The 16,651-nt window shown below is 40.5% G+C and overlaps 1 protein-coding gene across 4 annotated transcripts in view; it reads right to left on the minus strand.

The window, feature by feature from the left end:
* nrg3b (neuregulin 3b) overlaps window positions 1-16,651 on the minus strand; it is a 255,711-nt gene that overhangs the window by 10,149 nt on the left and 228,911 nt on the right. For all 4 annotated transcript variants that reach the window (XM_011487979.4, XM_011487980.4, XM_078937479.1 and 1 more), the window contains one exon: window positions 11,091-11,200. In XM_011487979.4, coding sequence (XP_011486281.1) covers window positions 11,091-11,200 — 110 coding nt within the window. The remainder of the gene's footprint in view (window positions 1-11,090; window positions 11,201-16,651) is intronic.

Raw genomic sequence — 16,651 nt, forward strand, 5'->3', positions numbered from 1 at the left:
ATTATTATCTCGTTCGCACGAAATACTATTCCGTTCCCACAAGATACTATTGCGTTCCCTCGAAATACTATCCCGTTCCCTCGAAATGATTAACTCGTGCGAACGCAATAATTATGTCGTTCGAACGCAATAATTAATCCGTTCGAACGCAATAATTATTCACGTCATAAGTCATTCACGCAGATATGCTCTCTGTACGCCGGCAAAAACCGCTTTCAGCGGTAACTTCCGTGTCTCTGTGACCCAAATTTGTTCAAAAAAGGAGCATGAAAAACAAAAATGATCACTTTATTACTGTCTCAATGAATATAAGAAAAATATCAAAAGATTTATGATAACTAGGCTGCTTTGTCATACGATAGCTCCTGCTAGGCTACTACTAGCTCCGCCGCAGAGCTCTTTTATGTATGCCTGCATTTGGGCAACTGGCTGGTCGGTTGACAGACAGACAGCTGATATTGTAGTTTAGGGTCGAATAGGAATAATAATATTCAGGACTTGTCTTTTATTAACTTTAGCAGTCAGTCGCTTTACATTAGAAGGCTATTAGGCTACATGCTAACTGACTAGCCGATCATATCCTGTTATTAATGTACGTCATAGATTTACAGCAGATACCTTCACATTTCTGTATGTGTGTGTCTCATTACATTGCATTGAAGACACGGAGGATGTTTAGAGAACAGATTTATTTATTTTAAAAAGCACAAAAGCATCCATCGTATTCACGTTCATTCACATCTGGTAGGTACGCCCTCGTCATCTTGCTGCAAAAGCCGCTTCCTGCCGCTACTTCCGTGTCTCTGTGAGCATTCAATAGGGGTAAAAATAAAAGCAAGAATGGCCGATCTGTTATTGTCTCGATGAAAATCTGAAAAATATCATATTAAGCTGGCTGCTTCGCCTAAAGCACTTACCTTTAGATCGTAGCATAACAACAATAGCATTACGTCACGTTTCCCAGCATGCACAGCGGCCAATCATTGGTCTTGTTGTTTAACCTTGGTCACAGGGACACGGTGATTGGCCAATGATTTGCTGCAAAGCATGCTGGGAAACTTGATGTACTGCTATTGTTGTTATGCTACGAACTAAAGGTAAGTGCTTTAGGCGAAGCAGCCAGCTTAATATGATATTTTTCAGATTTTCATCGAGACAATAACAGATCGGCCATTCTTGCTTTTATTTTTACCCCTATTGAATGCTCACAGAGACACGGAAGTAGCGGCAGGAAGCGGCTTTTGCACCAAGATGACCGGAGGGCGTACCAGATGATGTGAACGTGAATACGATGGATGCTTCTGTGCTTTTTAAAATAAATGAATCTGTTCTCTAAACATCCTCCGTGTCTTCAATGCAATGTAATGAGACACACACAGACAGAAATGTGAAGGTATCTGCTGTAAATCTATGACGTAAATTAATAACAGGATCAATGATCGGCTAGTCAGTTAGCATGTATCCTTATAGCCTTCGAATGTAAAGCAACTGACTGCTAAAGTTAATAAAAGACAAGTCCTGAATATTATTATTCCTGTTCGACCCTAAACTACCATATCAGCTGTCTGACAACAGACCAGCCAGTTGCCCAAATGCCGGCATTCATCAGAGAGCTCTGCGGCGGAGCTAGTAGTAGCCTAGCAGGAGCTATCGTATGACAAAGCAGCCTAGTTATCATAAATCTTTTGATATTTTTCTTATATTCATTGAGACAGTAATAAAGTGATCATTTTTGTTTTTCATATTCCTTTTTTGAACGAATATGGGTCACAGAGACACGGAAGTTACCGCTGAAAGCGGCTTAGTTTTGCCGGCGTACAGAGAGCATATCCCGGTGTATGACTTATGACATGAATAATTACTGCGTTTGAATGGATTAATTATTGCGTTCGAATGACATAATTATTGCGTTCGCACGAGTTAATCATTTCGAGGGAACGGAATAGTATTTTGAGGGAACGCAATAGTATCTTGTGGGAACGGAATAGTATGTCGTGCGAACGACATAATAACCTGTGGGAACAAGATATTAATCTGTGGGAACAAGATATATTTTTATATCTTAATGTCAGGACACGGGTTCCGTACATTTCTGACGGTAGCCGCTTGTTTATTTACCATTTTTTTACTCACCAGATTTCATAATTTTTTAGTTTTCTTCAGATTTAATCTTTTTTTCTTTCTCAAGTTATATTAGTTTTAGTTTTTGTCCTATTTAAAGACCCACTTTGATGAAAACTGTGTTTTTAACATGTTCAAGTGTTATTATTCTGATGCTGGATGATATCTATTAAGAAATTAAGCTTAGAATTTTGTTTCTAAGCATTTCTTTATTCAAATTGTTGTGAATCAGGAGCAGACGAAAAAAATACAATTGAAAAAGAGCATTTTTGTGATGCAGAAAAAGCGCTGAGCGGGCCCTAAGCCCCCTGTTCTGTCCCATTCTGATGCATCCACTAGTAGAAGAGTAGATGTTTGTTCGCCATTTCTGTTGCACCAGTAATGTTAGGTTTGGAGTGTAGGGGGCTGTAAAAAGAGAGCTCTTTGTAAAGGTGAAGGGAAGGGGTCACTCCACATTTTTTCCAATGAGCTAAAACTATTCAGATTTTTTTGATTTTGGCTAAAAACTAAAATTAAAAGATCAATAGATGGTCGTTGTGGGACTTTAAGAGTCCTGCATTGGACCTTCCACCTCATATTTGCTTTTACTTCATGCACTTAGAACTGCTGGAACATGAAATTCTTATCTCTTATAACAAGATTTCTGGTGTAAACTGTAATTTTACGATCAATTCTACCAGATTTTTCTATAGTGTGCCTGCTGGAACGGTTCATGTCAGCGTTTTGCTGCTTTAAATAAAAGCAAAAGCAGAAATGTGCTGGAGGCTGGAGGAGAGTCTGCACTGACAGTGCAGCTTCTAATAAGAACCCTCATTTTTGGTGTTCTTATGTCTGTAAGTGACTACCGCACTACTGCTGGTATCTGCACGCCAGCGGCTTCACTGTGACTGAGCTAACCAGTTAGGAGCAGAATATGGGAGGATCATAGCCATTGATCTATATGCAAAAATTAAAGAATCAGATGTGGTTTTAAAAGAGGACCATCAGAAGGTATTGCAGTTTTAAGAAAAAAAAGACATTTGAAAATAGAGAGATAATAGAGATATATGAAAGAACAGATATTCACTTTCTGCTTGTAGGAAAATCAGGTGACATTGGAGTGACTTGTAAGCGCAGATGACACTTAACTAGGAATGTACGGCAGCTTTCATGTCAAACACCGCAAAGGCATCTCTCTGGGTAAACTTTTGAAAGGCTTTTGCAGAAACTATATGCTCGAACACAAACCTGTGTCGCTTACACCGCTGTCCCGCTGCTGTCAATTGACAGAAGCAGTCTTCCTTTCCAGGCACACTGTTTTTAAATTTATCCCAGCTCTATAGGTGGTCTACTTCAAAGTGGATCCCCAACTGACTGCAGCCATAAAGCGATCACAGCAAATGTAAATCAAAGTATTCAAATGGCACAGACCAAAATGCATCATCTTTAGTTGATTTTATTTTAAAGATAAAAAAATGTTGAAGGTTAAGCAAGGTCAAACCTGCAAGGGGATTTTATCTTTTAAAGACACACCTTTTACGCCATTAATGTAATTCCAGCGTATTCTCATGTACAGAAAAGCAGCCTTACGTTAATAATGTTCATATCTGCGCAAAGCTGATATGAAAAGCAGCTTCTCTCCGCGTCAGAATCAGCTGATTGCAAACGGTCAAAGTTACTGTGTGTCAAAAAGTGTGTTATTTAGCCGTGGCTGGTGACATCTACGGTGTTAAAGAGTTAATGGTGGCGTTACACCAGATAAGTCTGAATTGGTTTGGAATTAGGTTTGTCCTCTCGTTCTGCACTCTCGAACTATAACTTAACTAAATCAAGCAGTTACAAATTGAACAGTGTCATTGAAAGAAGAAACATTGGGTTAATTCAGACTGGACACATTTAGTTTACTTAAGGTGAACCAGTGTTTGCTTCCCTTGATAATCCGGAAAAAAAATTCAGTCTGAAAACACCCAAGGTCCACGACCAGGAACTGCTTTTGGACCAATCTTTGGAGGTGTTCTCGGTTCATTTCCAATCTGACTAGGTTTCAGATCACTCTGAGATTCTTCAATCAGAATAGGCTCTATGCTTGGAGCGGAACAACTGGACCAAAACAGCCACCGTCGCCGGGCATTACGGGATATAAACACAGTAACGGAACGGCAATGAGACACATTAACTCACTGGAGTGTGGTAGGATGAATGCAGGCTCAATAAAACAGCTTCTAATGTGACACACATTGCAGGGAAGTCTGGGCATCTTTGCTTAGATTGCTGCCCCTGCGACCCGGTCCTGGATGAGCAGAGGATGGATGGATGGATGGATGGATGGATAAATTGGGTGGATGGATGGATGGATGGACACATTGCTTCTCACTGTTTTCCCAACAATCTGTATGTCATAAACATCAGCATAGCTTTCACCGTCTCTTCAGCAAACCCCTTGCAACATCACTCAGCTGTACCAAAGTTGCTGGTAAAAAGTGTTGTACCTGACGTTGAAGCAGATGTTCAAATTGGCCAGCGAAATACAAAGTTTGAATCAGTGAACTATCCCGACGAGGACCGCAAAGAGCACAACTTCCATTGTTTCAGCCTCTAGCTGCTTTGCCCCGCCCTTGTAATCCCTGGCCAATGAGTGAAGACGTCATTAGTCACGTGGTTTTGTTTTACAAGCTTTGATCCAGTACAGAAATATGTGGTTGAAAAATGCTGAATACAGACCAAATGTGAGGTTCAGGGTTCGGTCCGGACCTAATGATTTGTCTAGTCTGAATACACCCTCAAAGAATTTGATCCAAACCAAAAGCTGTGATCTAAAATAGGAGCAGTTAAGATAATTACAAACTTAAACCGGATGTGATTGCATCTTTTGGTGACTTAACACGACCAAAGAAAGCTCAACTTAAGCAACAATCTTCCTAAAATTTTGACACCTATTTACAATTTGGTTCTCTTTGGATTTACTCTGTAGTCAATTTTTCTAATTCAGCTTAAGGCAACAAACAAAAATAGACCAAAACAAATTGCAGAAGTTGGGCAAGCGTTGATCACTTCCAAAACAAAGCTGACTGTTTGGACCAAACAGCTCAGTGTGAAAGTGTCCCAGAAAGCAACAAAGATGCCCAAAACGATCTCACCCGTTTTGGAAAGAATTGTTCCTCCATGACATCATGACATAAAGATAGCTGACTAGAACATGGTGTGAATAATATCCTGTTCTCCATGCCTGTGGAATAATAGGCATGGGTAATGGAGGCGTAGTCTGCATTACTGGTAAGTGAACCCTCCTACAAAATAAAAGCTGGATTTACTGTCCTTTTTGGAATAATCTGAACTGAGGAGAAATGTACAAATCTAAGGGTTTTGTCTTCTGAGCCTGGAGCCGAGGCAAGCCCATAATTTAACTAGTTTCTCTCTCGGGTAATGGATTTACTGAATTTATTAGGGAGGACTGACACACTGAGGGGAGACAGAGTGTGACAAAAGACCTAAACTGAGCTAAAAACAATAAGTCACATCTTCTCACATCAGGATGCGGCGCCTCACTACTGATGCTCTCTGCTGACACAGTTTCCTGCACAGCACGCAAAGAAAATGAGCTTTCCTGCTTGTTCTCACCTATTGATCAGCAAACACAAAGGAGTTTTTGTCAGAGCTGATAAAGGAATCCTGACCCCCCCGATACTGTGCTGCATTTTGCAGTACAGCGTAGTGAAAAGCCGCCATAGAAAACATCAGCCTGATTGATCTTCTCCTGCTATCAAAGTGGCAGGAAGAGCAGCTGCTACTGTATGCAGAGGGAGTGTGCAAGTCTGACTGTTAATGATCCTTGAAGACGCGACCCGTCGATGACATCACCATGCTCCTTAATCCAATATTTCCAATATCTCTTTCTGCACAAGAAACAAAAACGAACCAGCGTTCATAACCAAAGCGCTGCTCACTGTTGGGTTAGCTCGCGTTTGTTTGGTGACAGAAACAAGCCGTGCCGCTCGGCAGAAAAGGGGAAAGATAGGTAAAAAGTCAATTTTGTTGAGTGTTTGAATTTCCTGACATCAGATTGAAAGCTCCATCTGTGGTAATGCCACGTTTTGAGGCTGAACAGAAAAGTGAATTTACAAACTGGGTCACTCACATGAAGCTTAAAACACCTGTGGTTACACACTTCCAGAGGTATCCTAGCCTCAGGAAGAGATCTATGCAATTTTTCTTGGTGAAATCTAGCAAGAAATATGGCAAAAACACTTTCAAATAGCCGTGGATGCATTTTTTTTGCAAAACACTGAACCTTAAATTTACTCATCCAGGCACTTCCAGTCCCAAATGTAACTCTAAAAGGACTGTTTTCTGCTCAGAAAAAGGATATTTAATGTGTTGGGCTGCTTTTGCAACAATCTTTCTTCAGAAATAGTCCCAGAGGTACGTCTCAAAGTTCTATCCTGATGACAAATCCAGCCGTTTTTAATGACTTTGTCTACCATCCATGCTCAGTTGGATTGGACAGGGATTTGGGGAAAATGTCACACCTTCATTAAGTCCACCCTTTACACTGCGTTCTAATAACTCCTACTTTGGTGGTAAAATTGTCCCACTTATTTATAGAGAAAATGAAGAAAACAATCTGGATGGCTTTAAATAAATACAGGCAGTGCAGGGTCTCCAACAAATGATGTTCCCTCGTTTATCTCGGGAGTTCTTAAAATAACCAGAGACAAAAATACATAAAGTAGTCTATCTCAAACTCTCAATAATCAAAATAAGTCTAATTTGATAGAATCAATTCAAAGATCTGCTCTGAATCGAAGGTTTATGTAAGACTGGCAAACTGAACACATTCTGTACAGGAGACGAGGTATGGAGGAGATTGATTGACGATGGTCTACAGCCAATCAGGTCGCAGACACAATGTGTAAGAAAAAAAACTCATGCCAAATTACACACAAACGTTGGCTTAACAGTGAGACCACAAAAGGTGAGGTGTTTAATAGTGAGAGAATTGTGTTGGAAAACCAAACCCAAGAGGAATGCCTTGGATTATCTCTGCAGACCAACCTCAACAGTTGACATCAACATCAGCACAGAATCAGGCAAACAAACCCCACTTTTCAGATAGACAGGATATGGCTCCAGGAATGAGTTGGCAAATCCATGTGTATTCCTACTGTACATATCAGAATTTATTTGCAAATGTTTGTTTTTTACCCAAACCATGGTTGATTGCTTCCCTACCCCATGACTTCTCCCTTCTGCTTCAATTGTAGGGCATTTGGAGCTTTAGCGGTGTCCAAAAGGTTTTTTTTTTTTTAAGGAGCTGCAGCAACTTGGGGCTTGCTATCCCTCCGCCGGTAGGGTGATCCATGTAGCGCTTGTGAATTAGAGTAGAAACATATTTCTTCATGTGGGTGTGCTCTAAAGTAAAGATTACATTCAAATGTAAAATATTACATTTTTGTTTTTGGGTGAGTTTTTAAAGTTATAAAACCGATTTTATGTATTTTCCAAACGCTGGCAGCCACGCACTAATGTAGATGACCAGTGAGTGTTGATGACATCACCAAGCGGTAGTAATTTAAAGACAGTTTTTTTTTCCATATCTCTCTGCTTGGAGGGATAAATGTAGGGATAGGAGAAAGTCGGAGGGTAGGGGAGGAATTCAGATTTGGCCCAACTTTCACCTTCACTAGAATGGAACCTTTTTTACGGTGACTTTACACCAACTGGCCACATCTCCTCCACTGTGTATTGTTACTTTGGTTTACAGATCCATAAATGACCAGCTACATTTTACTGGATGACTGCTGACCGTTTCGGAAAGCGAGCTTCTATGTCTCCTTGTAGCCTTGTGATGCCGAATACCTAGATTTCTCCCCTGTTCTCCAATCACGACACAACAATGAAGCGATTATTCTGCTCCATCATCTTTCCATCATCTCCAGTATTGATACCCCTAATAATGACGGAGTCATCAGAGTTAGTTTCTCCCAGTCTGAAAGTCGTCACTGTCAACCACCGACTGGTCATGTGACACCATGCAGTCGCTAAATTACCTTTCTGCAAAGAAGAAAAGCTCTCCTCACTTTCCCAGCACTCTCTCTGAAAATATGAACATGCACTCAGAGCTGTACTTCCATCAGGGTCAATAAGAGGCCGAGCAGATCAATGCTCTCAACTTACTTCAAAGTCATTTGACGTGGGACTGTATTCCAATTAGACCGTTTCTCGCTGCACCCAAAGGACAAAATGTAGTGACTGTTAGCTGGTTTCTTTTGACCGGAGAAAAATCTGTGGACTTGAGTGGAAATCAATGTGGCGCCGAGTCTCACAGATACTTTAGCATGCTGACTGTAGACACTGGTCCAAAAGGAGGCCACAGGTGTGTCTTTTTATTTTTGGATTGTTTTTTGCAGACACGCTCTCATAAATCAATCAGTGCACGCTCATGCTCACTAATAAAACCTCGGACACACAGGTAAACATTTTCAGTAATCCTGAAGGGCCAAAATGACATGTTTTTAAAAGGGGTTTCTCCCAATAGCCCCCGATGTGGTCCATTTTCTGGATCAATAGCAGAAAGCATTTTGGCATCATCCATCACCGTCTAGTTCTCCCTGGTCTCTTCACGCTCCACAGAAACAGATCACTGACTGTCAGCTGCCCTTCATGAAACACCGGCACAAACCCGAGGAGAACTAAAAAAAGTCAGGTGGCAATGGCCTTGTCTTTGCAGCTGCATTTAACAACCTTTCATGCAAAAAAAAAATTCCTTTCCGACATGGAACCGGTCCATTAAACTGCTGTCACTGTCAGATTTTCGTGGAAGTAGTCGTCGATGTCAACCAGACCTGCAAAGACTGTTGGTGTTCGCGCTCTGATACTCTCGGTACATTCACTGTCCAATGCCTTAGTTACATGCACAGGCACGGGGGTTGACCCATATGAGTCCTGCACGTTTTTGGGTTTGCCTGACCCATAGAAAGTTGTGGACAGAAGGGGACTGCATCTTAAAGTGTGTCTTTGAGTTCCCTTGAGGCTCACGTGGTCACCTTCGTCGCCTGCAGGATGACTATAGAAAAAATGTGGATGGATCTTTTCGCCCTACATGCTCTCCAAGTGGTTTATGACATGATGTAAACATTCTGATTGATTAATGAATGTTCGATTTTTTTGTGGCAATGCAACAGTGACGCGTTGCAGATGGACCCGTGTAATTCAGACGTAAGGCAGAAACCACAGCCGTATCTCCGCTCAGCTGAATCAGACGGTGTCTGCTTTAGATCTATGGGTACTGGAGAAAACAAAGTTTCATACTATGCATACACCAGGCAGGTGATATGTGTTCAAGAACATGGTAAATGGATATTTTTTAACACACTTTTAGCATATGGTGTTTACTGTCAATAATAGTGCATGTACCGGCTTGTAAGATGAGGCTATTGTCGAAGCGGTGCAAATCTCGCAAATCTTGCTTTGGGCTTCCTCTCTCACAGTTGTTTCCAATAGATGAAAGACTTGGTGTCGTGTAATTCCAGCCGGGCACAAACCACAATCATTAATCATTATTCATTTCTCCTCCATGATCAATTTTCAAATGGTCGGTACTTCTGTGTTTTGAAACTTTTGTGTTTTTCCTAAGTACCAAATCAGAGTCCTTGATTGGTTGAAGTTCAACTGGAGTCACTTTTGATAGATGTTCAATGGCTGCGTGCTTTGTACGTGGAGCCGGAAAACTGTCGTAAAAACCTGCGTAGCAACATGTGAATACAAGCGTTTTGAACACGGAACCCTAAAGGTACATACACATCGACCGCATCACCTTCCATTCAAGTGACAACTTTCAATGAATATTCCATGAAAACGTGCGTTACCCCGAATTTCGGGTTTCCGCGTCAAAACCTCTTGCATTCACAAGTCTGTTCGCAGCTCCTACGTACAAAACGGGAATTCATTGACCACGCTCTAGAAGTTCAACCAGTTGAACTCCCTGGCTGCTAAAATGCAACAATGCTCAACTGTGACCTATCAGGGAATCAGTAGTGATGTGTAGGACGCAACCTTTTCAAAACATGGAAGTGCCAGCCGTTGTGAACAAAGGAAAAATTACTAATTGCGCTCTTTCTGCTCGGCCGGAATTATACAACACCAAGTCGTACATACATCGGAACAGAGCTGTACAAGGTCTGAAGCAAGATTTGCGGGATTCGCATCACTTCAACATTTCGCACCAAGCCTCTACATATTGTAGGTGGCGGACAAGCGCTAGTAAACAAAAAAATAAAAAGAAGATTCCCCCTCCCTGCCGCTCCCTGCTTGTCCAATGTAATGCGCTTACATAGACTTTTCATTGGAAGTGGTCACTTGAACACGCTTTTCCGGTGTGAACGTAGCATCAGAGTTTCACCAGTGACTGTTAAAGCAGCACAGCACCCCTATTATTAAAGCAGACAAAGCGTCTCCTTGAGCGTTGCAGGCAGGGCCATCAGAGCATGCTGCACACCCACAATCCCTTGCATCTCTGTGGATTAGAAAAGTAGCAGCTTGTGAATCTGACTGCTGTGATCACAAAAACACTGCTGCCTTTGAGATCAGTCATAGCAAAAAGCGCTGTTAATTTGCTTGAATGCTCCGCTGCTGAAAGGACGGCCTGGGAAATTCCGAATTTGTAACTCCATGAATGGAAATGCACTTCTTCTCTGAGGATGTGTGTCTTCTTTGTGTCCCACGTGTGAGCAACAACTTCCAAACCTGATCGTGGTGCCACTTAATATCACAGTTTTGCTTTTTATAAACTAGCTAAACCGGTGAACAGCGCCGACTTTAGTGAGAAATACACAAACACAGACGCTTCCATTTATAACATTCTTTAAAGGTGCTTTTCTTTTTTTTATTTATTATTCGGGGGCTCGTGTTTTATGATGCCGTGGATTTCTCACTTGACTGCCTTTTATATATCTTGATGTTGGCTGAGATAGATCTGAGAAAATAGTTTTCACCTGAAGCGTTTCCCTTTAGAGAGCGCTTTGCTGAGAATCGGTGGGGTTGCCGCCGAAGTGCTTGGTGTCACATTGCCGACCATAACAGATGATCCATGAGGACTGCAGCCCTGCGGAGACGAGGGGGAAACAGGGCCAAGTGTAAGTGACAAAACATATTTGGAATGTCAACACAGCAAAGACAGTAAGAGCTTTATGCATGATGTTGATAATTGCGGCGGGTTTAGGACCCCTCAGTCAGGTTGAGGATGTTCTCTTGGCCCGTTTATCCGTCCTCACTCCAGCAGAGTGTCTTTAATTACATTTTACATTTTAAACTACAGATTAGGAGGGGGGCACTCTGTGAATAAGCTCAACGTTGGCCTCAACAGCACTCCTGTTACACTCAAGAATTAATCCAACAGAAGATTATATTAATGGCTCACTGAAGAATTTCCCCTCTTCTTCTTTTCCTTTATTCTTATCAAAATTAAAACCTTTATCTTACACGGGGCCACAGTCGGAGCTGTGGCACAGGGGCCACAGACGCCTCAAGAACCTCTCTGTAAAAGATAATTCTGTTATTCCAGCCGCACTTCTCTCCCAGTTGCCCTTTCACTCGGTCTGATTGCACGCCATTAAAGCTGCTGCATGTGACTTAGAGCTGGTTCGGGGCTGTCATCCCTCTTTCTCCCTTACACTGCTGACTCCCAGTGGGAGCTGTTACTGCTGCTCTTAGTTGTGCAGGATAAAAAAATAAAAAATAAAAGAGTGGGACTCAGGCCTCCCTCTCATATACCCTACGGGCGGAGAACGCCTCGCTTTCTGAGGAAAAAGAGTCACAGCAAACCTTCCTGTGGGATGATATCTGTGTCAGGGGATAACGTAAATTGCTGGTGGCAGACAATGGCAGAGCTGCATGCCACAGCCTTTCTTTACTTTTTCTTCCACATCCTGCTTTTTATAAGTCACTATTGATAAAGAAAAAAATGGAAAAAGCAATGTTGGTGTATGGAAGAAGAAACAAAAGTACCACAAAAGTCTATATTTATGATTATGCATGTGAGGAAAAAAATAACATTCAGACATAACATCTAAATTCAGAGTTTATTCGATTTAAGTCAGGATTTTTAAAAAAACATGTTTTTTAAAAGACAATAAACATGTTTATAAAACAAACCAGTTAAGAGTGAGTTTCAAGGACTCAAATTAAACATAAATAAATTTGCAGTATCAATAAATTATGTAATAAAATACTAATTCACACCTTTAAAAAAATCATATATCTAATATTATCATATACATTTTTGTGTTTGCAGCATCATTGCTCAATAATTGGGATTGGGAAGTACATAAAATTACAACTTTTACCTTTAATTAAAATGAATGTCTCATTATATCTAATAATTTAATGCCACATTTGGCTTATTTCAAAATGCAATAAATACTTAAAAACTCATTTTCAGTTCAATTAAACCACATAAAATATAATTTTCCACCTTTTTCTTACATTTATCACTCTCAGATCGCCATTCACCAGTTCAATCTGGTGTTCCTAACAATGACACTCCTTAGGTGGAAAAAAAACAAAGTTGACAGAAAACAGTGTTTTATACTTTACGCTCAAAATTCTGCAACTCAAAAACTCTTTGATGCAATTTTTTTTACTGTGCTGGTGTTTTATTTAAACCCCAGGCTCTATACTGGGGCTCTTACCTTTTTTCAATCAAGTATTTGCACATTATGCCCACTCCTTAAGCTGCGGCTAGAAAAGTCATTTTATTTTACTCATCCTTCAGCAGGGAAGATCCTGCAGAGAAATAAGCTCTCCTTTTCTCAAGAGTCCTGCACAGATTGTTAATACTTATTCAGCTTCCAGCTGATGTGAAACCTTTCTGTTTTTTTTAAACCACCCAATCATTTCCTGTTCAACATGTGTTTAAGAGCTTTCTTTTTCTTTAAAACACAAGATTTTTACAAATGAATAAAGGTTACAGCTGAAGCATATTTATTTTTATAGGGAATTAACAAATAAATTAAAAGTTGAAATTGTTGCATTTTTCAAATCCTTAAGTAATTTTTTCTGGACCATTAGAACAGTTTAATAGTTCTTTCATATTCCATCTTTGCTCTTTCATATTTTTCTGGGTTCTTATGTTTTCTGAACATCTGCTGAAGCCTTAAGATAATTTGCAACTAAACATTTGCTGTTGGGTGATTTCCATTTCCTTAGTTTTAAATCCCAAGCGAACCCTTTTCCTTTTAATTTAATGCTAGCTACCATCTGTTAGCTATGATAAATGGCTATATTAAAAAGGTATTTTCTGTTTTTTTTCATCTTAAGACTGTCAATCTTTTGGTATATTAATAAATGTAAAAACTGTTACAGAGTGGCCAATTCTGCTAAATTTAAAATCGATTGACTAAATAGCATTAAAGGACCTAAATCATGCTATTCGGCACCCTAAACAACACATTTTTTATGAAATATGAATTATTTTCGCAGCTTACTTTCCCACCTGGATGTAAGGCCACTGGATCTCTGACTGCATTTTGCCCACGAAAACAAACATATGTGCATAGAAAATGAATGCATTTCAGCAGATTGGTGCTTGTTCCACAGAAAAAGTGGGCGGTGCAGACTCCTCCTGGAAGGGGCGGTTCTTATGTACATCACAATGTGAGGACCCGGGTTTTTAGAGGAATGCTTAGATGTGCAGGAATGGATCAAAATACCGCTTTGGGGTTGTTTTTGTGAGGAATGAACATTATAAAACCGTTAATAGTTCAGAAAGTTGTTTGTGTATGATGTACGCTTCCATGCATGGATTCATGCATTCAATTTTCATAATTCTGGTAAAAAAATGTGCAGTCAAAAGGATAACGCTACTTTTGTGAGCTCTCCACACTAATTCCCAATGATACTCAAGAACTTAGGAGGCGACAGATTGAAATCAGTGGGAGGAGTTTAAAATTGTAGCTGGTACCAAAAATATATATATTTTTAATTCAAAATGGCGGCCTCTTCCCAAGGTCAGAGGTCAAGAAAAGCCTTAGTTGCAGTTGTAGACTTAAGCTGGTAGTATGTGGGGAAACAATTATGAAGTTACCTTGAACCAAAGTTTTCATTTCACATATTGTGGGAAACTGTGAGAATTTCCCATTTTATAACAAAAGGGACGCCAAGCCATATGTCCTGTGGTTATCCTAGCTTATGTTAGTGGATTTTGAACAGTTTTTTGAGCCCTGTTGAGAGGTTTTAGCCCAGTTATTTTTTTTATTGTTTTGACTGCTGTGATGTCAGCAATTGTTTGAGGGCGGGGGTTATTATTTTTGCCCCAAATTCCGTTTGACCGGGTACTAGGTGTTTGCAAACTTTGGTAAATTTTTGATTGAATTTTAGGAGTAATAGAAATGGAGATACATTATTGGATAAAAAGAGATTAAACGAAAAAACAAAATAAACATTTTCAGAGCCATCGCAGGATTTAAGATCTTCAAATCTGCTGAACTTTATGAAAAAAAAAAAGATTTTTGAACAATATTTGACGGCAAAAAACAAACATCTGAGAACCTAGTGGTTGAAAATGGCAGGTTCTTCATGTCTGTAGAAGCTCATTTGTCATCTCATAAAACTTTAAGCTGGAACTAGGTATTAGTCATGCTGCCTTAACAATAAGCGGGACGAGTTTCAGTGGAATTCTCTGAATAACTGTGACATTCTGCCCCTGGAGTGAAACTGATATTAGAGCTTTGTGATGTGGCTTTATCCTTTCAAAGTTGAACGCCGTCCTTACAGCAAATCCATGTAGTAAAGCTGAAGGGTTCAGCGAGCTGGAATGAAATGACCCCTGAAAAACGGCGGGTCATACCATCCCTTCTAGGTGACAACAGGGCAACCTCTCAGGCTTTGAGCATGTCTGCATCAATTATTACATCAAGTCATGTAAATGTATTCCACTGTACAAGCCTTTGGGTTCTTATGCAATGTGCCTTGAGGGAAAACGACTTTGCCAAAAAACATTTGCTGAGATATTTTTGGGGCCGTGAAAGAAAAATGGGACAGTGCATCATTTTATCATGGAGTTGGAACGGCAGACAAAGCCCAAAATGGACCTGAGCTTTATCCTTCCCTCTGCACCTGCCTCAGCAGAACCAACCTTTTGTTTCTAGCTCACTGGCCTCATCCCCCCCATCTCCAAGAACACAAAAACACCATTGTGCTCTGATGCACCAAAAACATTTTGAGCTGTTCTGCAATCACATCCCTCTCTTCTTCCTTGCAGAAAAACTCTCATTTTGTGAGTGCAACTTAAAAAAAGAAAAACAGAGGAGCTCGGCACCACCCACAGACCGTGCTCTCTCTCTCTGGATGGTTCTGAGCTCAGGGAGTGGGAGGCGAGGAGCAGTGGTCTGGGGTCGCTGTGTCAAATTTGTGGAAAAATGGGTTTCTCTTGTTAATCTTTCTTTAGTCTCTCCAGCTCAGCTTCCCACTGTTGGTACTCACGGGCAGTGATCATCCACATCCCCCCTTAAAGACCCACTCCAATCATATTTTGATCTACTGTTAAAGCGTTGCCGGTGGTCTTCTAATTATGATTATGTTGTTTTTAGCCACAATCAAAAAAACCTGTGTCGACATAGTTACTGCACAAAATTCGCCTCTGAGTTGTTTGCGGGACTATTGGCCCAGAGTGAGCCTGTCCTCATTTCCTATCATCCCTTTGTTGACGTTCTCTCCTGCTAGCTTACAGCCCCTCACAACCCCAAGCTTACAATACAGGTGCGACAAAAAAGGCAAGCAATATATAAAATATCCAGATGTACAGTTTTGCCAGCTCAGACAAGGAAAAGGAAGATGGACCTGCATCTATAAACATGGGTTAAAAGTTAAGATTATCTTTTCTGAGTATCTCTGTATTTAAATATCACGGTGAAACAGTAGCCGTTGAATAAATACCATTAAAAAAAATTGGAGTTATGATGAAGAAACAACAATGAGCGGGCCATAAGCTCTCTGCTCTGGTCTATTCTGGTCTATTCCGATGCATCCACTTGTAGCCGACTAGATCCATAGACGTCTTGGTTTTCATCGTCCCAATTGGCATCTGGCTTCAACCTGTATGGCAGGATAGCTCCAACATTCCACATGCACTTTTGTTGCACTGCTAATGTTAGCTTGGACTAGTGAGGGGCTGTGAGCTATTGGGAGAGAGTGCAAACAAAGAGATGATGGGAAATGAGTTCAAGGTTTCTTTGTGTTAACAGTCCCACCCACAACTTAGAGGTGTTTTCTAAGGAACTTCTGTCCTACTTATGTCCTAGAAATGGTTAAATTCAGTTTTTTATTTTTATTTTGGTTAACAGCTGCATAATCATAATTAAAAGAACACCGGGAATGATTTGAAAATTGATCAAAAGATGATAAGATTTGGACCTTGAGCTTAGTTTTCTTTGTGTTCTCCATCATGTGAAAAAGGCCACTAGAACAGGCTAAAAACACACAAAAAATACTCCCACAATTGTCATCAGTGGGTCTTTAAAAAAACACACACAGGAAGATTTTAAAGACATTTATGTTG

This window comes from Oryzias latipes, chromosome 19 (assembly GCF_053564925.1).
Source record: "Oryzias latipes strain Hd-rR chromosome 19, Olatipes_Hd-rR_3.1".
In the NCBI taxonomy this organism is placed as follows: domain Eukaryota; kingdom Metazoa; phylum Chordata; class Actinopteri; order Beloniformes; family Adrianichthyidae; genus Oryzias; species Oryzias latipes.